General features: G+C 45.8%; 1 protein-coding gene across 1 annotated transcript in view; it reads left to right on the top strand.

Moving 5' to 3' along the window:
* ATG2A (autophagy related 2A) overlaps positions 1 to 25,255 on the top strand; it is a 2,189,461-nt gene that overhangs the window by 503,383 nt on the left and 1,660,823 nt on the right. The window contains exon 14 of the mRNA XM_069207806.1: positions 19,477 to 19,644. Within this exon, the coding sequence (XP_069063907.1) occupies positions 19,477 to 19,644 (168 nt within the window). The remainder of the gene's footprint in view (positions 1 to 19,476; positions 19,645 to 25,255) is intronic.

The following is a 25,255-nucleotide window of genomic DNA, read 5'->3' as shown; positions in this document are numbered from 1 at the left end:
TGCTGCTCAAATCCAGTAGTCATTAGAATAATGAGAGCCTATGCGACATGGCGTCGCCAACGTTTGGTCAGGCTCTAATTTTCGGGTCCTCCGGAGTATCTCTCTCTCATTATACAGTATATAATGACACCTCAATACCGTATGCGGAGACGTCCGTGGTACTGAGTACTTCCACCGTAGCTGTGTAGGCTATCCTTCTGCAGCTGGAGGTTGTTCAAGCTTGAACTTTAAAAGGAAAGCCCTATTTGGTGTGCCTTCTCTGAACTCATAGTATCGCTATAATGGCGAAACCACAGCAGGTACAAATAGCGGTTAATATGAGACAACCTCTAACTGCACATTTATTAGCGAATGGCCTAACTGCCCAGGTGGGTCCAGTCACATTTGTGGTAGACGCCCATGCAGCTTATAGAACAGAACTCTTCTATTCTTGGGTCAAATTTCCGGCAGTGGATGGGAACACAAGTACATTTCATCAATATACACCTGCAAATGCGTCTGGACAATACAGAGCATACGCATATTTAGAGATACCTCCAGCTTATCAAGAACATAATAAATGGCTTGGTGGCGCCCTACCCCACACAATATTACCAGTATGGTTAGGTCATCTAAGTAATGATGGTCCTACCTGGCCTTTATTGGCCACATATACACCACATCCTGCTGTTGCAAATTTAGCTGTACCTGAGGTTCGTCGTTTATATATTGAACTAATAACGATATATAGACGATTAGTACAATTTGTTATGCTGACACTAAATACAAACCCAGCACGTGCTGCTCCAGCAAATCCATGTGCAGCAATGCCCAGTATAAATCCTGCAACTGTACATTCGATTATGGGTAAAGTACCTGCCAAATGAGAGGAAACTCCGTTTTGGTTAGCACAAAAGCTTAATGCGCTGGAGGCAGTATTTAGCCTTTCTACTTTGGATTGGTTTTGTTATCACCTTTTTCTTATTAATACATGGTCATTTTCTTCCTGAAAGATCAACAGTTGAACTGGTGGAGGAGGTTTTAAAGCCACATTTTTCATCGCATAAAGTTCAAAGAGACATATCCTTTGTGAACATTTCCACAGTGCCAATTCCTGATGGAACTGTTTGGGACAAAGTAATGTTTGATAAATGTGGTCCCACGGAAGTTATTCAAATACTGTATGTGTTCAAGTTATCAATGAATGATATAGTAATACCAGGCATTGTTTCTGATGATTGGGATGTGAGAACAGTTAATTCTATGATGACTGAACTGCAATATTATACTGTCTTTGAAAACCAAGATGTTTACCAATTTTAAAAAAATGATGGCGATATGTTTTGCTATAATTATTATGGGCACTTAGAGCGAGCGAGCAGTCCCAGAACTGTTTTTAATTACACGCAATGGGAACATAGCCCGACTCCGCCACAGGGGAGTTGCAAAACATATTCTGAAAAGTTTGCATATTTTTCTGGGCACAATGTGAAAAATGATGAGTCATATTATTTTAAAGTACCACCTACTAAGGATATACATATATTAATGACCAATAGGAAATTCATATATTCAGAATCCTTTGTTTCCCGATTATCAGTAGAAGGCTAGGAATACTGGCTGAAAACAATTGATCTGAAAAGTGTGTGGGGAAGAAGAAATTGGCAAATTAAGGGAAAGGAAGCCTTGTTTAGAGCATGCCTTATACATGTACAAATGACTTACCACCAAACGCATCACCGGCACAAATACGCTTGGACTTTGGGTTAGTAAACCAGACAATAGCCAGAAAAGGAGTCTACATGAAAATCTGGTACAGAATAAAAACAAACAAGAGGAATGATCTGTGCAAGTTTTTGTGGCATGAACTTCAAAGAAATAGCGGGTATCCCGCCACACACTACTTGGATGAAGCAATAAAGAATTTAGGGTTGCATGAAAGTTGGGAAAGTGGCCTATCTGTAGAATGTTTTAAAAGAGTAGTAAACAGTAATATAAAGAGACTATCTTTACTGAAAGATAAAGAAACATTAAAGAAAAGTTCACATGCATGGGGGATGTTAACTGATTGGAAGCTCCTTCAACATCAGCTGTATTTTGAAGTAGGCTGGTCCTCTGTCCTAAAAATAGAACTTTTGTATTTTCGATTAGGGAAGCTGCCAGATGATGATGATTACACAAAAGGTAGGGTGAGCTCAAACGAGAGTTGTAGGCTATGGAAAAATGGGAAGAGGAATTTGATACACCTCTTATGTCTGTGGACAGCTTTAGTGCAAGGAAGAAAATGCTTTCTAAAATTGCTTTTTAATCAACGTGGTACAAGGACATGCAGACAAGCAATAATAGCATGTCTAAAACCAGGCGATCCAATCTTGAATTCCAATATGGTGACATTTTTAAAGGGGACAGAGAAGAAAGTTTCTAGTAAATGAGTGAACAAACTCTATGCTGTAGCAGGAGGGGGGCATAACGATATAGTAAAATCTGAACTAATCGCTGCACGGGTTTCGATTGAGGTCATGTGTAAAATCTGCCTTTTAAACCGTTTTCTCTTCTAAGGGTTGTAATATTTATGCATTTTATATGCCAATATTGCGATTTTATATTGGTAACATATGGTATATTTTTGTAATGGTTTTTATTAACTTTACAATAAAGATTTATTTACTTTATAATTTAAGCTACCTTTGTTGAAATAAAAATTGCTGATAACACATACACAACGTTGATTCATTTGGAGTTCTCTGAGATCTTGTTTTGTTTAATTTGTATGTAATGTTACATACATCAGATTGACATGGGAGGGATTGTCTTGTTCCTGTCCAGTTCACCTAAGGATTGAGCTGGTGGCAGGGCTATGGGATTGTCTACAGGCCGCTAGTACTGCCCTCAGAGGATCAAGCTGATGGGCAAGGTTTGGGAGGAACTGTTTGTGGGAGTGAGGGAGGTGAGAAGGTTGGAGGAGAAGCCCAACTCCTCCCACCTTCACACCACTCCTTCCATCACCTCTCCCAACTCACTATCAGAAAAATTGAACTGTGGATTGGAAGGTTATGTATTAGGATTGTTCCTAGTTTCTCCCTTCCAGTTCCTACTTCCTGATTCAGTTTCTTTCAACACCTCCATTTCACAGCGCTTCTCTTTCTCGAAGAGAAGCATTGTGAAATGAAGGCGCTGTGCCTCAGTGTCCTGGCAAAAAAAAGATACAGTTTGGATATTTTTTAGCCTAAGAGAAATATCCAAACAGTGTCTGACCCCTTGTTGTGTCAAACAGCCCACAGTTCTGTGACCCAGCAGGGAAGACAGTTGCTGTTTGGATTTTGTTTAAGCATCTGGCTCCTCGCCAGTTGTGGGGAGCCAGGCTTAATTATGATTTTTATCTACCTTAAGAAAAGAACACGCAAAACTTACACTCTTCTGTGCCCTAGCAGGGCCCCAGATACCGACTAGGTTTTGTACATTGCGTTGGAAAAAATCTAAACAGTGCCTGGATCCTTGATGAGGTACAAACGGAATTGGTGTCTTGCTCTTCTCTCAGGGAACATGCCAGTACCTCACAAAGCAGACAGAACTTCATAGGATATTTTTAGCCTAGGAAAAAAATTCAAACAATGTCTGGCTCCTCTTTGGGGCACAGACTCATAGGTCTGTGCCCCAGCGAGGAGCCAGAGACTGTTGACTTTTTCTTAAGCTAAGGAAAAAAACAAAACATCTGGCTCCTGGCTGGGACACAGAATTGTCTTTTGCAAACCTGTGTAGTGTGTAGAGCCCATGATAGCCTCAGCCAACGATCAAGTTGTGGTTTACAATGTTTTTCTACTGTGTACTGATCATGAATCACTTGGGAATGAACACTAATGAATACAAATTTGGGTGAACAAAACGTTTGTATATTTGAATTGTCCCAAGAATCAGAGTTTAGGGATATGGTGTCATTAGAACCGTTCTGAATGACCCTTAATGCCAGGTGATATCCGGAGAAGTTTTTGAAAGGTGTTTTTGCAGACACTAACTGGCAATAGGAAGCCAAATTGTAAAGAAATTAGATGATAGTAAGTGTCATACCATTCTCTGTTCTCACACTTCTCTCAATTGAAACAGTAGTGTGGATAGGCCTATCATCGAGGGACAGGAAGGGCACAAGAAAGTGACCATGTAAAGCTCTAGAAAGAAACTTAGAATTCGGTGCAGAGAGCTGCTGTATTTGGGCCTTGGGGGTAGCCAGAAACTAGGGTAAGCAAACAGCTCAAGCACTTCTGTAAACTACACCCTTGTGGGAATTCTGGATTCTATGGTCTGTGTGGGTGTCACTTTTTTCATTACTCAGAATGCCCTTTGAATATAAAACTTTGATTCAAACATCATAGTTCTGGTTCAGCAGTTATCAGCTGGCATCAGAAGGGACAGCCTTGTGCATGATATCACATGGAAAGGTGAGCTAGAAGACTGTTTCGCTGAACTCAGATAACACACTGCTTTTTTCTCCACTGCTCTAGATAGACTGGCAAGAGATTGATAAAGATCCTTCACCTCAAAAGTGAGGCCTCTGGACATATGATAAACTGGGACAAATCGGAAAACGGACTCTGCAGACGGTTAGAGTTGGCAACTCGGGTTATAGACCCAGAGCTTCAGATTCTTAAGGACGCACATCTCCACTGATCTGACATGACATTGGGAGCTTAACATCGCTCCTCTTTTTGGTGGCCTGTTGTTGGAAATCACCCTTTCTGCAGGATTATCCCCAAACCTTTTGCCTTCCTCCTGCTATTTCTGGGACCCTCTTTTTGTTGGTTTTAGGACTCTGGGCACTTTACCACTGCTAATTAGTGCTAAAATGCATGTGCTCTCTCCCCTAAGACTTGGTATGATTGGCTACATGTGTTTGGTATATTTAAATTACCTGTAGGTCCCTTGTAAACTGGTAAACCATATACCCAGGGCCTGTACATTAAATGCTACTAGTGGGCCTGCAGCACTGATTGCGCCACCCACAGAAGTAGCCTTTCAAATTTGTCTCTGGCCACCACTACAGGGCCTGTGTGCACAGTTTTCCTAAACTCTCCTTTTTTTTTTTTTTTTTTCTTTTTACACCTAAGTCACCCCTAATGTCCTAGGTAGCCTAATGGGCAAGGTGCTGTGTAAGTAAAATGTAGGACATGTACCTTTTTATGTTCTGCATGTCCTGGTAGTGACAAACAACCTATTTCCTTTTTCACTACAGTGAGGACTGCTCCTGTCCTAGGCTAGCATCGGGAATTCCCTTATATACTTTTACGTGGTCATTTCTGATCTGAAAGAAGTAGCATTGGCATGTTTGGTATGTTTCAAATGGTAGTGAGAAATCCTGCTTACTGGTGTAGTTGGATTTTACATTAAAAATTTAGAAACACCACTTTTAAAAAGTGAGCATTTCTCTGTGCTTATGTTTACTGTTTTGCAGCCTGACTCCAATCCACAACTGGAGCAGAGTCGCAGTTATACGTTGTACATACTTTCCAGACAGCCATAACACAGGAAGAGCTGGGTGTGACTGGAGAGGCTTCTGCATCCATATCAATAGGTTGTGTCCTGCCCTCACACAAAGGGCAGATTTATACCCTATTGAGGTCTGGAGCCAGGGATGGGTTTAAAGGGGTTGTGTTACACTTCAAAGGGTTCCTTTGAAGTCACCCCTTACATCAAATACATTTCGGAGTGTAAGTAAAGGGGCTCTGACCCCATGTTTCTAGAGCACTTTTTGAACTGGGATTTAACCTCTGTCAGAAGGACTGCTCTGCTGTGCAACAGACTCATCTTGACTGCTCTTCTGCTGTTGCCTATTACTTGTTCGGTGGCATAAAGGACTCACTGGATTGCTTTTCTGCTTGTTGACCTGCTGCCAGCTACTCCCTGACCTTGTTATATCCAGATACTGTGTGGACTTGTAGCCAGACACTGCTGGCTCTACGTGTTACACATTGGCTGACGACTGCTGTGCTGCCAGGATAAACTGCCATTGGACTTACTTGCTTTGCTGTGCTGACCTGCTGTGCAGTGAGAAGGACTGCCAATTGCCTAGAAGAACCCTGATGTGCTAGCCTTCTGTCTGCCTTCCAGTGCTCTCGAGGGACGAGTGGAGTACTCCCCATCCTGCTCTTGCAAAGGGTTTTAGGGTCGTCTGAAAGAGACTCCTTTGAATCACCTCTGCATCGGCCGTGGAACTCTGGAGTCCGGGCAATACAGTCCTTTCCAGCATTGAGGATCAAGTGCTGGTAGAGGGAGAAAGTGCGTGGGGGAGCATTTCCCCAGGAAAACTCTGTGCATACTGAGCTCTTTTCATTTCTCCCCCTGGGCTCCAGACCTCACTGGTTTGAGCGCCTTGGCCTAGGGGTGAGGAGTGCGCTGAGGACAGCTCACTGGGGTTGGTGGGGGTTGGGGGGCCTGCGGCATAGGCGAAGCGTGCCAATCCCACAGCGTTCCAGCTGAGGTCGGTGAGCCACACTTTGAGGAAAGAATGTGACATTGACTCCATCACTGCTGGTTGTTGCTGCAGAAGTCTACTTCCCAAGGGATGCTGCACGTCTCCTACATAGCGGCGAGAGCCAAGACGGGAGTCAACCAAGCTGCTGAGCCCCAAAGCCACATTCCTGTTAGACGCACAGTCCAAACAACAAGTGTCTCCCTGACTGCTGACCCCTCCTAAAGCTGGGAGGGAATCTCTTCACCAGGATCGGCTCCCGATAGCTGGTGCCTGTAGCAGGTGCACAGCGCGCTGGCGGGAAGCTGCCTTGGATTCCCTTACATTCAGGAAACCCAACGAGGTCTCTCTGCTCAGTCCTGCCGTGTGTGTGCCCCCCACCCGTGGAGACATACCTAGGGACACTTGTTTGGTGGAACATTAGGAAATCCTCAAGGGAGGCCCCAACAGATTTTCCGGGGGTGCAGGAACACCACAGAGGAACCTTTACCGAATTATCTGTAGTAGGTGCCCCTGAGCCCTGCCATCCTCTCTACCATGCTTTCTTAAAAGTAATGTAATCCCATTAGTAGGATGACATGAGTCCCTGTCTATGTGGGATCATTGCTAATAGTAGGCTTGTGTTGATTCTGGGTGATTTATGGACTTATGATGGTAATTTGTAATGTTTGTTTCCTAACCAAGGTAGTGGATGTCGTGAGGTATATTGTTTTAGCTACTGGTTCTGTCAATATAGCGAGTACTACTTCAGAGTTGGATTAACATGCACAGTATTTTTGATACATGGTGATTCATATGTTTTCTGCTATAACCTAACCACTGCGTCTCATGTCCTGATGTTGTGATGTACGGTATTTTGATTCTTGCATAGCCAAGGGAATGAGTATTGACTCTGGATTCGCATGAGTGTGCTCAGTATTCATGAATAATGTTTTGGTCCACGTCATAAGTACAATATATTTTTATATAATCCCTTGTAGAGTCTCTTTTGTGGTGTATTTATTGTGTTACTGGTGTGAGCGTGTTGCACAAATGCTTTACACATTGCCTATGAGGATAAGCCTGACTGCTCTGTGCCAAGGTGCCGGGGGGAGCACAGATTATCTTTGGTGTGTAATTTACATGGTCTGACTAGAGTGGTGGATTCTGCCTGGCTTAGGTGCATTCCCTAGCCAACCAGAAACTCAATTTCTAACACCTGTGCAGAGACCTTCAGGCTTGGGACATCCTCTCTACCTATACCTGTGTCTAGGTGAGCTCCTCCATCTGACCCAAAATGAGCCATTTCAGATTCTAGACCCATTCTTTGATGTTATTTGGATCATGTCATTCTTTTTCAACGGAGTAGGAAATTTTCAAGAATTTCCTGAGACAGGTGTCTCCAATCAACAGTGACTTGGGTGTGGCCAACAGAACATATTTCTGGTCTCACAGTTGCCTTTCCTAAATGGCTGGCTGTTTGATTCCAGGGAAGTCCCATCTTTCTGATAGATACTTTTAACCGCAGATTCCTTGTAAATTTCCTCAGGTGCAAGACTGGATCTGGAAACATTTGCTAGCTATTCCTTCATGGGCAGCAGGAAGGTGCTGTGCAGCTTTGCAGTCGAGCCATCTCACCCAAATGTGACATTGAGGACTCCATATATGTATCACCTTTGCACACTGACGTCCGTTCCTTTCTTTCTGCCCCTTTCGGCAAGGATCGAAGTTTCTCGAATCCTGTCATGTTGACAGAATTTTTCTCTTAAATTTACTTAGTGTTCAGCCATGGCTTCTCTAAGACCTTCGGGCTTAAGCTGTGTCGAGATTGAAACTGACAAATGTGGTGACCTACACCTGTAACATCTGTCTGTGGTGTCTCGACTCCAGACATTACTCTGCGTAGTGTGAGTGCTGTGTGAAGATAAATCGTAAGGCTGTCCGCGGGCGCACAGTAAAACCGGCAGTCACTGAACTCCCTAAAAAGTCGAAAGAGGCAGCCCTTTGAAATGGAAGTGGGGGCATGGAATAGCTCCACCTGTTCTATCCTAGCAGGATGGCCCAAACTGCCAATACCCAGTTCCCTTTGTCTCAAAGTCTGGAAGGAATACACAAAGGCTAACTCCAAATCAGTCATGTGACAAAGGCTGCAGGTCGCAAATGGTTAAAACAATATAATGCCAGCTTTCTAAAAATGGCATATTCAGAATTGTGACATAGATGCACACTTTGGCACACAATTGCGTAGATTTCCTGCTTATACAATCTTTGGGCTGCCCAACATACTCACCTACCCGCTCAAAGACTGCAGAGGTTGGCACATCGGCTTAGCACTAGGGACAGCCCACAAAACATTCTTGCACACTGTGTTACTGCCACAATCCCCACGCATCAGAGCTTGCTTCATCTACTGTGGCATATTCTGGGTATGGAAAAGCTATCCCTAGTACTGACTTACCAAGGGGACTCTTACAGAGATCTATGGCGACCATATATAACCCTGTTGTCCAAGGAAATCTGAGAACTGATGTGCCTTAAATACTTGAGATTACTACGTCTTTCCGACACTGTCCCACCTACATCACTAGGTAGCAATTCTGAGGTGGATCCTGCACAAGACAATTAAAATCCCGTCACAAGGCAGGCGCTTCTGAGTACCCCATGGGAGGGTATTGGGGGGTTGTAATTTGTTTTTCTATGTTTCCTTGCCCTTGTCATAAGCTTTGCAACAGCTGCTATCTGTTGGCTGATTGTTCTCAATAATAAAAACTGATTTGACCCATAAAATTGCTCAAAGGCTGCAATGTCAGACATTAGATCTTTTTAAGAGTTACTTAAGTGTGTGGCATTATATGTGATGCAGGCTGACTAGTAGCATTTAATTTACAGGCACTGGATATATGTAGTACTCTTTTACTAGGGACTTACATGTAAATTAAATGTGCCAGTTGGGTGTCAGTCAATTTTACCATGTTTAAAGGAGAAAGCTCAAGCACGTCAGCACTGGTTAACAGTAGTAAAGTGCAGAGCCCTAATGCCAAACAAAATTCAGGAAAAAAGGTGGTTTGAAAGGAAATAGTTTAGGGGTGACCCTGCAGAGAATACGAAGTGCAACACATGGGGTCAGAAAAGTCAAAGAAGCAAAAGAGGTCAAACTGTGGGTCTCTGTGGTCCTGCTACTCCCACCATATGAAGTCATGCGATGCCCCAGACACCTTTTGGCCACAAAGTCATTTAATTGTGGAACCGATTCTGATGTTGATTCCAATACGCCTCCTCTCCCTGGACAATCAGGAATGCCACACAGGTAAAAGATATGGAATTTGAGAAGGAACATTGTCCTGGAAAAATGCACAGGTTAGCAACCAAAAAAGTAGATAGTTCTGTGAATGTTGATGCCCTTTGAAGTTACAATCAATCAGCACAAAAATACCAAAGGAGTTGGTAAGTACTTATGTGCCACATCCTGACATTTTGAAGTAGATAGTTTTGCGATTGCATGTCAAGCGCAACTCTATTGACTTAACTCCATTTTGAAGGTACTAAGATCATTGGAAGGATGCCTGTGAATGACACTCTGACATGAGTGCATGAAGGCCGCTCTGATTAAATGCCTTGGACGGCAACTGGTCCAGGACCTGTAGTGGTTATGTTAACACAAGCAGACGGGACAGGGTTCCATTTGAGAGCAGGATTCATAGTACAGTGCTTAATTGGAATAAGTGGATGGGAGGGGTGGAGGTGAAGGATTACTAGTATCCTGCAATTTAATAGTGGCAGGGTGACTAAAGGAGGATTTCTCTATCCCACTCATAGTGCTTGTCTAAACTGATCAAGAAGTATCTATAGAAACTTCCTGTGCTGACTGACAGGTGGTTAGCTAAATGGGTGAGCAAGGGGCAGAAGCAGCATAGTTCTAAGTTTTAGTGGAAGAAGAGCTCACAGCAGAATGATTCCATACCAGTTGAGAAGAGCCAGAATGGCTTCCAAGGGTCCCATCCAAGATAGAATCCTAAGAGGAACTGGGTTCCTAGTAAGAACGACAAAGGAAAGAGAGGGAAGGAGTCCTCATCTTCTCTCAGGGTGGTAACCTGGTAAAAGAAAGATTGTTCAATCAAAAGCATAATATGTGCTGCAACCTGGATTGGCAGGTTATCATCAGTAAGAATGGATACCGTTGAGGACCCAGTAGCATTTAACCTAATTGAGTTGGACATATTGCAAAGGGGCACAGATGCTCACAAGTCCATTCACCCAAATAGCCTATCACACACCCACACCCACACCCATTAACTCATCACATGCTCACACACAGATATCATCACATTACCAGACATCAACCATGAGATGCCAGTACACCAACCATCTAAATGCCTACACACCATCTTCAAAGCCTTATACCTGCACTTTCATATGAAAGGACATTAACCAATATATGCTGATTCAACAGCCATCATATACCCAAACACCTAACGTCATGCTCCAGTACAGAAAGACTAAAAAAAAAATGTTTAAACGCTTACATCTTGCAGTGAATGACCAGTCCTTAAGTCCTCTGAATGGCGACAAACAACAGTTGTATACACTAAAATACAAAATGTCAATACCAATATTTTTATTTTGGTATAATTGGGTTCAGGAATCACAGGCATAGTTATTATATGTTCTGTAATGAATATGCATTTAGTAAAGTCACAGTTAATCAAAGATAAATGATTTTAAGAACATTATTGGCCTTTTTCAGGCATTTAGTCTGGTGCCTCAGATTTTCTTTAAAATTTGAATGTTTTTGACAGACAACCATGGCAATTATTTTTGTTTCACATCCTCCAGTGAATGGGCCAGTTCATAAGGTCTCTGACCAAAATCAGTCAGCTTTATACATTAGAATTGTATTGTTTTTTTTAATTTGCCCTATGTTGTGTTTCAAATCACTATTAACTCACACTCATTTGTACGTTCCTCTGATCCCACATAGAGGCAGGAGGACTATTCAAGTGTTTAGAACTTTATTTAAGATTTGCTTGATTTAGGACTAGGATTACAAGTAAATAGCATTACGTTTTCATGCTCATGCATTATATATGTTTGCTGTCTGATATGTAAAGAATGCAGTCTCTAGTTCTACCTGTCGTATGCAACTCCCTTTTGCACCATTAAAGGTTCACACTTGTAGGTTAAATGTTGTATTTACTTAATGTGTGTGTGTGTATGTATATACACACACACACTCCCTTTCCTTCTCCTTCTCCCTCTCTTTCTTTCTCTCTTTCGTGTTACCTCTCTCTCTCGTGTTACCTCTCTCTCGTTCCCTCTCTGTTTGGGCCTTCATCCTTTGGTATTTTGGTGCATCATTCATATAATGTACATATATACACTTAAAAAAACCAAAGGTTACAGGAGCGTTATAGTTAGGTTCTGAATTTACTTGCACAACACCTTAGAAATTCAGCAGTTATAGTTGATTATTTCAAGTAACTATAACTTGCCCTCTAAGGTAATTATGATTTGCGCCCGTGCCATGCACAGTTTTTTTCTTCAAACTTTTGGCTGCTAATGTTTCATTTATATTTTTTATAACATTATAGAAGTTGTCATGAGTCGCGAGTTATAGTTACCGTGGGTCACGAGTTACAGTTACTTGAAATAACTCCAGCTGCTGAATTTCTATGGTTTTGTGTGAGTAAATTCAGGACCTAACTCTAGGTTACCCTGTAGCCTTTGTTTTTTAAGTGACCCTGTAACCTTTGTTTTTTTTTAAATGACTTTCTATGTTTTTTTAAATTCTATTTCCTAACTATAATGTCCCTATAACCTTTGTTTTATCAGTGAATTTCGATTTTGTTTTTTATGTATAGTAGTTTTAATGACTATACGTTAATCCAACCATAGCCCTGCGGCCAAGCCCCTTTAACCACCTAACTGCCGCGCATGGCCAAAGGCTTTGGTCAGCCAGCAGTCTCTCTGACAAAGCCAGTTGTAGGTCCAGAAGTGTCTGATTTGATAGGGTCATATATATCCAAAAGTGCCTTTGAAGTGGATGAAACTTAAGAGTGGTTTTGAAGTGCACAAGTTCTCCTTTCAACCCAGCCCTGATGCCAGGAGCCCTGGGGGAGGTTATCAGTCCTTTGTGTGAGGGCAGGCCACTGGCCTTTGAAGTGTAAGATAGGCCCTTTCCACCCTTCGTGCCCAGGGAAACCCATCTGTATGCAGATGCAGCTGAGTGTCCTGTGTTTGTGGCTGAATGCACAAGGGGAGCTGTCAACCAGCACAGACCAGACATGGATTGGAGACAGGCTGTATTGCACAGATGGCAGTAAGTACAGAGCCCAACTGCTAGTGCTAGGCTGACCGGTCTCTGCCAGCCTGCCACTTCCAGGCAAGTTTCTGGCCACATGGGGTGAGTGCCTTTGTGCACTCTGTGACCAGGACCAGGAACAAAGCCCTTCCTGGGTGGAGGTGTTTCACACCTCCCCCTGCAGGAACTGTAACACCTGGCGGTGAGCCTCGGCTTAAGCCTGGTGTTACAGCACCCCAGGGTGCTCCAGCTAGTGGAGATGCCAGCCCCCTAGACACAGCCCCCACATTTGGCGGCAAGTCCGGGGCGATAATGAGAAAAACAAGGAGGAGTCAGCTCCTCAGCCAGGTCCACCCCTAAGGTGACCAGAGCTGATGTGACCCCCTCTTTGAAAAATCCTCCATCTTGTTTTGGAGGATTTAGCCCAATATGAATAGGGATGTGCCCCCCTCCCCAAAGGGAGGAGGCACAAGGAGGGTGTAGCCACCCTCCGGGACAGTAGCCATTGGCTACTGCCCTCCAGCCCTAACACACCCCTAAATTTAGTATTTAGTGGTGACCCTGAACCCAGGAAATCAGGTTCCTGACAACCTACCAAGAAGGACTGCCTAGCTGAAAACTCCGCAGAGAAGAAGAAAGACGACAACTGCTTTGGCCCCAGCCCTACCAGCCTGTCTCCAACTTCAAAGAACCGGCACCAGCGATGCATCCTGCGGGACCAGCGACCTCTGCCGACTCAGAGGACTGCCCTGCAACAACAAAGGATCAAGAACTCCTGTGGACAGCAGACCTGTCCAACCAAAGAAAGAAGAAACCATCTTTAAAGGGACTCCCACCTTACTCCAGAAGCGTGAGTCCCCACACTCTGCACCTGATGCCCCTGGCCTGTGTCCAGAGAAACCAATGACTCAGAGGACCCCTAGGCGACTCCGACGACGTGTCCACCCTGGGCTGACCTCTCTGCACCCCATGATGACACCTGCAGAGGGAATCGCGAGGACCCCCCTGACTGCGACTGCCCGGGAGGAAGTTATCCGATGCCTGGAGAAGCACTGCTCCCGCAGTCCCAAAGGCCTGTGAGAAACCGACGACCGGTGCAACAGTGAAAAGCAGGCGGCCCTCACCCTTGCCCAGCCGGTGGCTGGCTCGAGAAGCTCCCCTGTGCCCTGCCTGCAACGTGTGAGTGACCCCCGGTTCCTCCATTGAATCCTATTACGAACCCGACACCCTGTCTGCCCACTGCACCCGGCTGCCCCAGTGCCGCTGAGGGTGTGTTTTGTGTGCCTACTTGCCCCCTTCCCCCAGTGCTCTGCTAAACCCCCCTGGTATGCTCCCCGAGGACGCGGGTACTTACCTGCCAGCAGACCGAAACCAGAGCTCCCACTGTCTCCATAGGCATCCGTGTTACTTTGGCTCCTCTTTGACCTCTGCACGTGCCCTGTGTTGCTGGTGCTGGGTGTTTAGGGTTGACTTGAATCCCCAACAGTGGGCTACCTATGCCCTGGAGGCTGAACTTGTAAGTGATTTACTTACCACATTAACCTAACTGTACTTACCTCCCCCAGGAACTGTTGAATGTTGCACTGTGTCCGCTTTTAAAATAGCTTATTGCCGTTTTATGAACAACTGTGTACATTACTGTTTTGGTTCAAAGTCCTAACTATACCTATGCAAAGTACCTTACATTTAATGTGCTCACCTGCAATTTGAATCTTGTGGTTCTAAAATAAGATAAGATAAGAAAAGAATATTTTTCTATATAAAAACCTATTGGCCTGGAGTTAAGTCATTGAGTGTGTGTTCTCATTTATTGCTTTGAGTGTGTACAACAAATGGTTAACACTACCCTCTGATAAGCCTAACTGCTCGACCATACTACCACAAATAGAGCATTAGTATTATCTATAATTGCCTTTGTCAAGCCTCTTGGGGAACCCCTGGACTATGTGCACACTATATCTCATTTTGATATAATATATACAGAGCCAGCTTCCTACAAGCAGGCTTCACAGTAGTGAAAAGCGACTTTGAGAGTTTTTCACTTCCAGGACTTGTAAAACGTATAAGTACATATCCTGGCTTTTACTTACATGGCTTCCTGCCCTATGGGGTGCCAAGGGCCTATCTTAGGGGTGACATATATGTAGGAAAAGGGGAGCTTAAGGCTTGGCAAGTAGTTTTAAATGCTGAGTCGAAGTGGCAGTGAAACTGCACACACAGGCTTAGCAATGGCAGCCTGAGAGATGGTTAAAGGGCTACTTAGTAGCATTTAATTTACAGGCCCTAGACACATCTAGTGCACTTTACTAGGGACTTACAGGTAAATTAAATATGGCAATTGGGTATTACCATGGTTAGGGGAGAGAGCACAAGCACTTTAGCACTTGTTAGCAGTGGTAAAGTGTGCAGTCCTAAAAACAGCAAAAATGAGAACAGAAAAATGTGGGGAGGCAGGCAAAAAACTGGGGACTGCCAGGACTTACACGTGCCCCATCCCTCCTCCCCCCCCAAGCCACCAGCCCCCAGCCAGCTGAAAGTAGGAAGAGCTACCCAATCTCTTGTGACCTCTCTTCGCTAAGGCTGAAGAATCTGGAGAAACCTTCAGCTTTGGCATAGTTATTCTGCGGGCAGTGTTCCACTGTAAAGTCAATTCCCTGTAGGGAGATGGACCACCTCAAGGGTTTAGTATTTTCACCCCCTCATCTGCATGAGCCATCTTAGGGGTCTGAGGTCTGTATGAACCTGGACCTGAGTCCCAAACAAGTAGTGTCTCAGCTTCTTCAGTGCCTAGACTAGCAAATTGTTCTCTTTCAGTGGCACTCAGCTTCTGTTTTTGTGGAAGTAACCTCCTGCTAATTAAGGCTACTTGTTGTTCTAGGCCCTCCTCATTCATCTATGCTAAGAGTGCTCCTCGGAGTAATCGGGGGCCCTGAGCACAGGTGCTATGCACATGGCTTCCTTGAGAGAATCAAAGGCTTTCTGACAAGCTTCTGTCCAGATCACCATCCTGGGCTGCTTCTTAGAAGTCAGCTCAGTTAAGGGGGTAATAATAATGCCATATCCTTTATCAAATCTTCTGTAATAGCCAGTTGGGTCTAGGAAAGTCGCTCACTACCTATTGTTTTTTAGGTGGTTGCCAGGCCATGATGGTTTCAATCTTGGCCTGTAGGGGGCTGCACCTTGCCACCACATACCAGGTGTCCCAAATACACATCGGAACTCTTCCCAATCTGGCACTTGCTGGCTTTGATTGTCAATCCTGCCTGTTGCAGGGCCTGAAGCACCTCTTGGCACTGTAGATGGCGATGTTGTCTAAGTAGGTGGCACAGAAAGACTCCTTGCTGACCATGACCCTGTTAACCAACCATTGGAAGGTAGCAGGGGCATTCCTCAAGCCAAAGGACATCTCCCATAAATTGGTAATGGCCCTCAGGGGTTGAAAATGCGGACCTCTCTTTGGCCCCCTCAGTCAAGCAATCTGCCAGTACCCTGATGTTAAATCAAAAGTACTGAGGAATTTGGCAACGTCTAGCCTGTCAATTACCTCATCAGCTCTGGGAACGGAGTGTGCGTTAGTCTTGATGGCGGAGTTGAGTCCTCTCTAGTCCAAACAGAACTGAAGTTATGGTTTGGCGCCCGGTGGGGCAGCCTTTGGTACCAACATCACAGGGCTGGACCAAGGACTGTGTCAGTATCATGGATGCATAGGTGTTTTAGTCCATGGGTGAGGAAGAGCAGTGAGGCAAACTGTCCCAGCAACTGGTAACAGCCACCTTGCCGCTCTGAGGTCAGGGTGGCACAGAGGTTGACACTCTCCACTGACCCATCTTGTTCCTGTGCAGAGAGGAGGTCAGGGAGAGGCTCGCTCTCCTGCACTCCTTCATCTGTCACAGTGAGCATGCTCACTTCGGATCTCTCAAAGTGAGGCTTTAGTCTGTTGTTATGGAGTACTCTTCAACTTGCCAGCAAACTACAGTAGGTCACCTAGGCAGTCTCCTCCCCGATTGCCTCAGGGGCCTCCTCCTCCAGTACCCCATCAGTCTCCACCGCTGAAACTTCAGGGACAGGTTTTCCACACCCCTTGCCCCTCTCCTTGGCAGCTGTCTGGGCCATTGTTCCAGGCTCCAGATGTCCTTGACTCCCTTTCCAGGCAGCCATGGAACGTGTGATCATAAAGACCCACTCAGGCAATCCCATCATGAGACCTGAGCTCTACCTCCCTCTAGGTAGTTTACTCCAGGTCATTGCCTAACAGACAATCTACAGGCATGGCAGGGCTCACAGCTACTTTCAGAGTAGCAGAGAACCCCCCCCCCCCTACTCAAAGGGAACCAGAGCTACTGGTAGATGGCTCTCAAGATTGTCAGCGACTAAGACTTGGTGGAATGTGTTCGGTAGGACCTGCTCTGCTGACACTTGAAAGTTGTAACTCTGGCTCCTGTCATGCAAAGCCTCTCCTGTTGCTTATTAAGGGTGACCCACTGCCTATACAAGGAATTATTGGCAGGCATGGGGGCTTTTGGCACCATATCTACATCCTCCACGGACACTAGGGTTACCTCTGTTTCCCCAAATTATCTAGGGCTATCCCCTCCCTGAGCACTACACTAGCCAACCCAGGTGTCTGCCCTCTAGTGGGGGGCTGTGGCCTCAGCCCATGCTATTGAATTGCACTGAACAAACACAAGTCCTATCCTCACCACTGATCACCAATGTTAGAAATAGGGTCCTCGTTGGCAGTGGTATGCACCCTGTCTGAGTAGGGACCACAATCCTAGTCAGGGTAAGTTACAACACAACATAAACTATCCTGTGCTCACTCTTCGGTAGCTTGGCACAGAGCCGGCAGGCTTAACTTAGAAGGCAATGCTTAAAGCATTTGTGCAATAACTCATACAGTAGCACAGTGGAAACACCACAAAACAACAAAAATCAAATATGCACAAGTCAAGATATCACTTTTTAAAGGTTTGAATGAGTCTCAATAAATAAGAATCAGTGGTTGTAGCCTTTTAACACCCAGGGATGCGTTAAAAATAACACAGAGGGGCCGTAGAGGAGGAGATGCTTTGAAAAGTAAAGCAATGCTCTGATTTTTCTGGTGCAGAAAAGGCGATGCATCATTTCTTTTCACGCTGCAAGGCGATGCATCGTTTCTGGAAATGCAGCCTTGGTTCCTCACTGCGATGCAGGGATATTTTGACACCCAGGGACGATGCGTGGAAAACCCAGAACACATTGAGCACAGGGAACAGGTGCTGGGTCGATCTGGCAGGCAATGCAGTGAATTTCTGATCAGCAGAGCAGGCACTGCGCCAATCCGACAGGCGCGGCGTTGAATTTTGCAGGTGTTGCCTCGATTTTCCGACGCACAGGATTTTCTTCTCTTTGATAGCCATGAGACCTCAGAACAGGAGGCAAGCTCAATCCAAGCCCTTGGAGAGCACTTGTGGGGAAAGTCAGAGTCCTTCCAGCAGGGTGAGGGCTCTGCAGGCATCAGGTCAACAGGCAGGCCAGCAGTCCTCCCAGCAAAGCAGTCCTGATGAGTCCTTTGGGCATCCAGTCTGTCCCTCTGACAGAGTCCAGTTGTAGGTCCAGAAGTGGCTGATTTGAGGGGGTCACAGACCCCCCCCTCCCCCCACCAACAATACAGTGCTTACTTGATCACCCCCTAGAAAACCTCATTTGAGGGCACAAAATGTAAAGGTCCAATACTTAAAAAACACCTCGGTGTACCAAATAACTCACTCCACTGCTGATGATCTCGCCAAAATTTCGTAATGATATCACATGTGACATTACATGCCACATCACTGCGGCTGCTATGCAAATCGCAGGCCAGGGCCTCTGCTTAAAATTTACTGAGCATAACCAAAGGAGGAGAAAAGTGGGATCTGTGGGAAGAAGAGATGAACATGTGGCTGAAGTGCAGAATTTGCATTTATGAACCTTAAACTCTTGATGCAAATGTATACTCTGCTGGGCGCTGTCCGTTAAAACCAGAGACCACAGTTGAAGCGGGAGGTAGGCTTGACTCAGCAACATTTCTTACTCAGCAAAAGGCATATGTCTAGGCAAGAGCCTGCTAGTGGTGGCCGATATAGACTGTGAGTTAGCACCATATCCCAGACATTTGTAGAGCTTATTCAATGACACTGCCAGTGGTTGGACCCAGCTGGTTAAAACAAAAGTTAAATCTAGTAGACTCTAGGGTGTTGGACCTTGAGCACATTCGTTAAATAACAATGTGATGACATCACCAGTGAAAGCATGACATGTTTTCATTCTTGGTGTAATCTCTTTTGTATTATGTCATGTGTTAGTGAGTATTTAAATTGTTCCAGGATCCAACTTGCAGGTAAAGCTATTCCGATCTTATGAATACAATGAATATTCCCATTATTCCCATTACAGCACATGAACACTAAGTACATTTTCCTACTGCTTGTAAAAAACTTTCTCTTACACTCGACAAAGTAAACCATGTTACCTATTAACCTCTGATTAGCACAGTCTGTTTAGTCTTTGTTGCACATCAGCATATGTACGTTTTAGTTTCTAATCCAGGTATGTGTTGCATAAACATAGTCAGTTATTGTATTTTGTGTCTAAATGAACCAGATGATGAACCCATTAATGCATGCCAAGTTCCAAACTCCTCTCCCTTTAAGCCCTGCATATATATTTTCTTGAGAGTACTCTAGGGGGCAAGGCCTCCAGAAGTTGGGTGAGCCATAACTTCCTGCTCTTCTTCCCGCAGAAGAATCATGGAAAATTAGTCTACATTGACGAACTTCTTATGGAGATGGCTGAATTCCATTCTGATGTGGATATGGGGCTCATAGACCGACTTGGTGCCCTTCTTCAGATGTGTACTTCCAGGCAGGATCTACTTTCACCCTGGCAGACGCATGAAGAGCAAAATTTGGTAAGAAGCAGCAAGTCAGTGCTTTAAGATGGGTGGTACTCAGGTGTTATTCAGGGTACCCACACGAGACTGAGAATTTATCAAATTTCTGCTAAGGTTCATAGTCCTTTTTGTTTAAGTTGATATGTGTGGCTTTTCTGTGGATCCTAGAATGTCAGTGCTTACAGTCCACCGTTTGTTCTGGGTAGTTGATTACAGCTTGTGTCCTAGTGCCTTAGGTACTACTGAGCTATATTTTTATAATCTAGTTACTCGCTTTGTACACTTTGTAGGAGGCTGGCTCAGTTTATGGTGTAGACCAATAGGTGAGGCACCCTGCACTGATTCCGGGTAACCCTTAGTGATAGAGTAGGCGGTTCTAGATAACCAGAGCTGTCATCAGGGTAACTGTGGAGAGCAGCTAAGGCTTATTCAGGAGGGTGTAAAGCGGTTGCAAATACCACACAGGTCAGTCAGTGATGTACACACTGGGAATAACCACACCAGTGTTAGAGAAATAGGTTCTATTTATTGTAATACACACTCTAGAACTAACTTTGGTATATCTCCTAAACGGCGATATGAATGTACAAATATATACTTAGCAACAGGTAAGTAAAGGAGTAAAATACCATGGGCCCCTGTGGAGGCACCAAACCATATACTAAAAAAATGGAATGTGAAAGTTACTCTCAACCCACACTACCACCCAAGGACCCTTAGGACTGGGGAAGTACTAAAACCCCAAACGTTAAGTAGCTAGGATCCCTCAGTCGCCCATCTGGAGAGTTGTAACCCTGGGTAAGTGTCCATAGGATAACACAGGGAAGTCGCGGTTGGATTTTTCGTGTTTTAGGACCCTTCCCATAGGACCCCGAGGAAACCCATTAGGACAAGGGAGGTTGGATGCTAGAGGGCAGTGCACACCCTTCTTGCAGATGCTTTCCTGTTGGACAGTGGATGAAGAAGTGCAGCTGTGAAGTCCAGGCGATGCAGGAAGATCCCAAGAGTTGTCAACAAGCTATTCTACGTTGGTCAATGAATTGCAAAAGGGTCAGTGGGACCACCAGCAAGCCTTGGCAAATGCAGGGAAGCGTTGCACGAAGTTTGCAGGATTTGTGGGGTCTGACAAGGCCCAGGTCACCCAACCTTGGCAGGTAGGTCAGGGCCAGCCCACAGCAAGCTGGAGAGCCAACAGGAATCATTTGAGCTCCCAGGTGGACCCTCTGGCAGCCAGCACAGGGAGTTGCATGGAGGCCTCAGCAGCACTGCAAAGCGGGATGCCCACTTCACAGGAGTTGCAGAGAAGACATTGGGGGTCATTCCGACCCTGGCGGTCAAGGACCGCCGGGGCCGACGGGAGCACCGCCAACAGGCTGGCGGTGCTCCCCAGGGTATTCTGACCGCGGCGGTTCAGCCGCGGCCAGAAAGGGAAAACCGGCGGTCTCCCGCCGGTTTTCCGCTGCCCTGTAGAATCCTCCATGGCGGTGCAGCTTGCTGCGCCGCCATGGGGATTCTGACCCCCATACCGCCATCCTGTTCCTGGCGGCTTCGGCCGCCAGGAACAGGATGGCGGTATGGGGTGTCGTGGGGCCCCTGGGGGCCCCTGCAGTGCCCATGCCAATGGCATGGGCACTGCAGGGGCCCCCGTAAGAGAGCCCCACCCTGAATTTCAGTGTCTGCTTAGCAGACACTGAAATTCGCGACGGGAGCTACTGCACCCGTCGCACATCCTCCACTCCGCCGGCTCCATTCGGAGCCAGCATCCTCATGGAGGGGTGTTTCCCACTGGGCTGGCGGGCGGCCTTTTGGCGGTCGCCCGCCAGCCCAGTGGGAAACCCAGAATACCCGCGGTGGTCTTTTGACCGCGCAGCGGTATTCTGGCGGTTCCCTCCAGGCGGGCGGCTCCCGCCGCCCGCCGGGGTCAGAATGACCCCCATTGTTCTTTGTAGTATTGGAGGCCTGAGATTCTTGGAGCTAGGAGGTCTCCGGACTGGAGAGCTAGCAAGCCTTTTCAACGACAAACGCGGCGCACAGGAGTTCTGGCCAAGAAGCTCCAGCGATAGACCACTGACTTCCCATTTGCAAGGAATATGGGTCAGACCGCTGGAGGGCCACAGACTCACCACCTGTGTTGTAGAGCCTTAAAGATTCCGTGGGACACCAGGCTCCACAAACCAATTGTCGTCGTTGAGGTGCCTGCTGATGCCGGGTTGTGACTCCTTCACTCCAAGGGAGATTCCTTCTTGCTTTCCTAAGTGCAGCCAGAGTCCCTGCAACTCTGGAGGGTTGCAGAAGCCTTGCAGAACTTGGAAACAAAGTTGCAGTAGGAGCCCTCCTACTGGTTACAGTCTTGCTCTTGGTTCCAGCGAAGAACAGCAGCAGTTCTGGTGTCCAGGTTGCTTGCAGCCGGTTCTTGTAGTCTTGCTGACTAATCTAAGGTCCCACCCTCAGGGGAAATTTACTGCAGTGATCCACCTATTGAGGTGGGTGTCAGGGATGTCACCCAGCTGGACTAACCAGTCATATGTACCCAGGGTCCTCTGCTCACCTTATTTTCAAAATGGCAGAATCTAGTGGCCATCTAGCAGAGCTTTGTGCACCTCCCTAGAGGAAGAGATGGACAGGGGGCGGTGGTTTCACTCCAGAATTGGAGCCGGGGGCTCCTGCACTAGAGTAAACTTGTTTATGGAAGGAGTGCACAAAATGTGCCCTTCAAAGCAGTCTGGTGGCTCTCAGAAGCACCCCACCCCAGTCCAGTGATACCTATTTCTAAAGGAGAGGTGGTCACACCCCTCTTGCAGGAAATCCTTTGTTCTGCCTTACCTTACCTGGGTTAAGCTCAGCAGCAGGAAGGCAGAACAGTGTTTGGGGTTGGCAGCAGCACGGGCTGGCATGCAGACCCTGCAAGGCTGTACAGGCAGAAATTGGGGATCCCCTATAGAACCCCCAGAGTACAAGGGATCATGCAGCTAACACTGGAATCTGTGTAGTTGCATGATTCCAACATGTTTGATACCAAACATGCCTATGTTTGGTAAAGCCATTACGTAGTTGGACATCTTGTGTTGGCCAGTGTCCACTACATGCCTTAAGATGGCTCCACCATACTTACAAAGACCAGAAAATGGAGTCTCCGGTTTATAGGGGCATCTCTGCTTATGCAGAGTGCCCTCACACTGAGAACCATGCGCCCTTCCCTTGGGCTCAAGGGTCTAACTTAGGAGTGTCTTATAGGGTCAGAGTGCAGTGACCATAAAATAAGGCAACCCTTATATCTGTGGTGAAAGGTGCATGCACAATTTCACACAGGCTGCAATGGCAGGCCTGTAGTCACAGTTTGCATGGGCCCCCATGGGTGGCACAATAAATGATTCAACCGACGGGGACCCCTGGTGTACCAGTGCCCTGGGTACCTAAATAGCATATACTAGTGACTTACATGGGTGCACCGGTCTGCCAATTGTGGGGTTCCAAAGTTACTTACCAACTGCATTTAGGGGATACCTTCCGTCTTCTCACCCACGCACACAAAGCCCTCCACAACAAGGGACCGGAATACCTCAACAGACGCCTCAGCTTCTACGTCCCCACCCGCCCCCTCCGCTCCGCTGGCCTCGCACTTGCTGCCGTCCCTCGCACCCTCCGCTCCACGGCGGGTGGGAGATCTTTCTCCTTCCTGGCGGCCAAGACCTGGAACTCCCTCCCCACCAGCCTCAGGACCACCCAGGACCACTCCGCTTTCCGGAGACTCCTAAAGACTTGGCTGTTCGAGCAGCGATAACCCCCCCTTTCCCCCCTAGCGCCTTGAGACCCGCACGGGTGAGTAGCGCGCTTTATAAATGTTAATGATTTGATTTGATTTGATAGAGTACTGGCACTGGGGTCCTGCTTAGCAGGATCCCAGTGTACTACATTCTAATCATACTGACACCAGGCAAAAAGTGGGGGCAACTATGCCAGAAAGGTGCTACTGTCCTACACACTTGACCTTTCAAAGTTAGCAGGATTGAGTAGTCAGGGAATACCCTAAGAGGTGGTACTAGGTTTGGAGCTCAGGTACTCTGTGGCAGTTAAACAAGATGTCCCATCAGTATTAATGCTTTTCAGATCAACAGTGGATTGTTTACAAGTATGTAAAGAGGAGGAAAAATAGATACCACCAATCCAAGCACCTTCTGGGGCAAAACAGTTTGAATTAGCCTATATAGTAATATGCTATAGTAAAAATAACATGAGAGGTCTATGAATAATATTATTCTATGGGTCACTGATTGAACCCCACAATCTTTTGAAGCTTTAAGGCAGGCTTCTTCAACGAGTAACTCTTGAGCTACTGATAGCTTTCCAGCTACCTATAAGTAGCTCTTCTGTGTGTTTTCCATCCTAATAATATAGACGTTTTTGCTTGGGTCAATTGATATATGTACCACAAATTTAAAACCACAAATTAAGATGAAACTGTACTTTCTGAACTCATATATTGTTTGTAGAAAAATTTAATTTCCAAACTATATTTAAAGCTGATATTTGAGAATAAACCATGCCAGGCTGGGGAGACTTATTAGTCATGTTATATATTACCTTCGTCCCAGACGCAGTGAAGCAGATGCTGTTATGTATCACCTATGCAGAGGCATTCCAAATTGATAGAGCCTACAAAACTGCTGGCAACGCTGCCTGATGCACTGATGTGATTTGTGGTGACTATCCTGCATTGTGTGGTCACTAATTCAGTTTTGTGAGTTGTGATCAGTATTACATCACCAATAACATTAGGAGATCAGGATGATTTTCAGTTTAAGTAGTTCTTATTACAGAAAAGGTTGAAGACCCCTGCTTTAAGTTCCGAGTTATTTTGCTGTTGCAGTGTTCCTCAAAACCTCTCAAGTTGGCAGGCAGAATGCTACAAATATATTATGTCTGCTATAAGGTTTTTGCCGGTTGAACTGGTTTGTCAGTGTCCCTAGGTGCATGGAGAAGAATACGGATGTATTTGTAACCAGGCAGCTGAGAATCTTACAAAAATGCCACAAAATACAAATTGGTATTTTTGTTTGTTTTGAACGACTTATTGAATTTTCAAGAAATACAAGGATACACGTGTACAATCATACCACATCACTATCAAGACTATTCTGTTGAAATCTGCCTAGTGCTTAAAACATGCATTTGTTAAAGTAAAAATATACTGTTGAATCATGATACATGTTCATTTCCCAGAAGATAAGACATCATGAAGTTGTGCGTAAACGCACTGTCGCTCCACCCTCCAAAGAACCCTCCCCACCTAGCACCTCTTTCTTCATCCAGTCCCATTGTATCTATCATTGTGTAGATCTCTAAGGGCGGTTTGCCAATTTATGAACAAACGTCTGCTTGGTCCGGCACAAGAGCGCATGATTCAAATAGGCCCAGAGCTCTTAATGTAGGATGGAAATCAGGCTGCATGGGAAGTGATGTGAAATACTTAATGGCCAACCCCCAGGTTGTTACCAAACTGCTAGGCATCTGTTGCAGATTGTGGGATAGTTAGTCCTTTATCATAGTATGCCAGAGTTTCACTGTCCACAACGCCACTCTTGAGGATCTTTTTTTTTTTTACCCAAAATCTGGTTATCAGACCCTTTGC

Source organism: Pleurodeles waltl, chromosome 9 (genome assembly GCF_031143425.1).
Source record: "Pleurodeles waltl isolate 20211129_DDA chromosome 9, aPleWal1.hap1.20221129, whole genome shotgun sequence".
NCBI lineage: Eukaryota > Metazoa > Chordata > Amphibia > Caudata > Salamandridae > Pleurodeles > Pleurodeles waltl.
The sequence above is the reverse complement of the archived record's forward strand: the minus strand, read 5'-3'. Positions and strand labels throughout refer to the sequence as shown.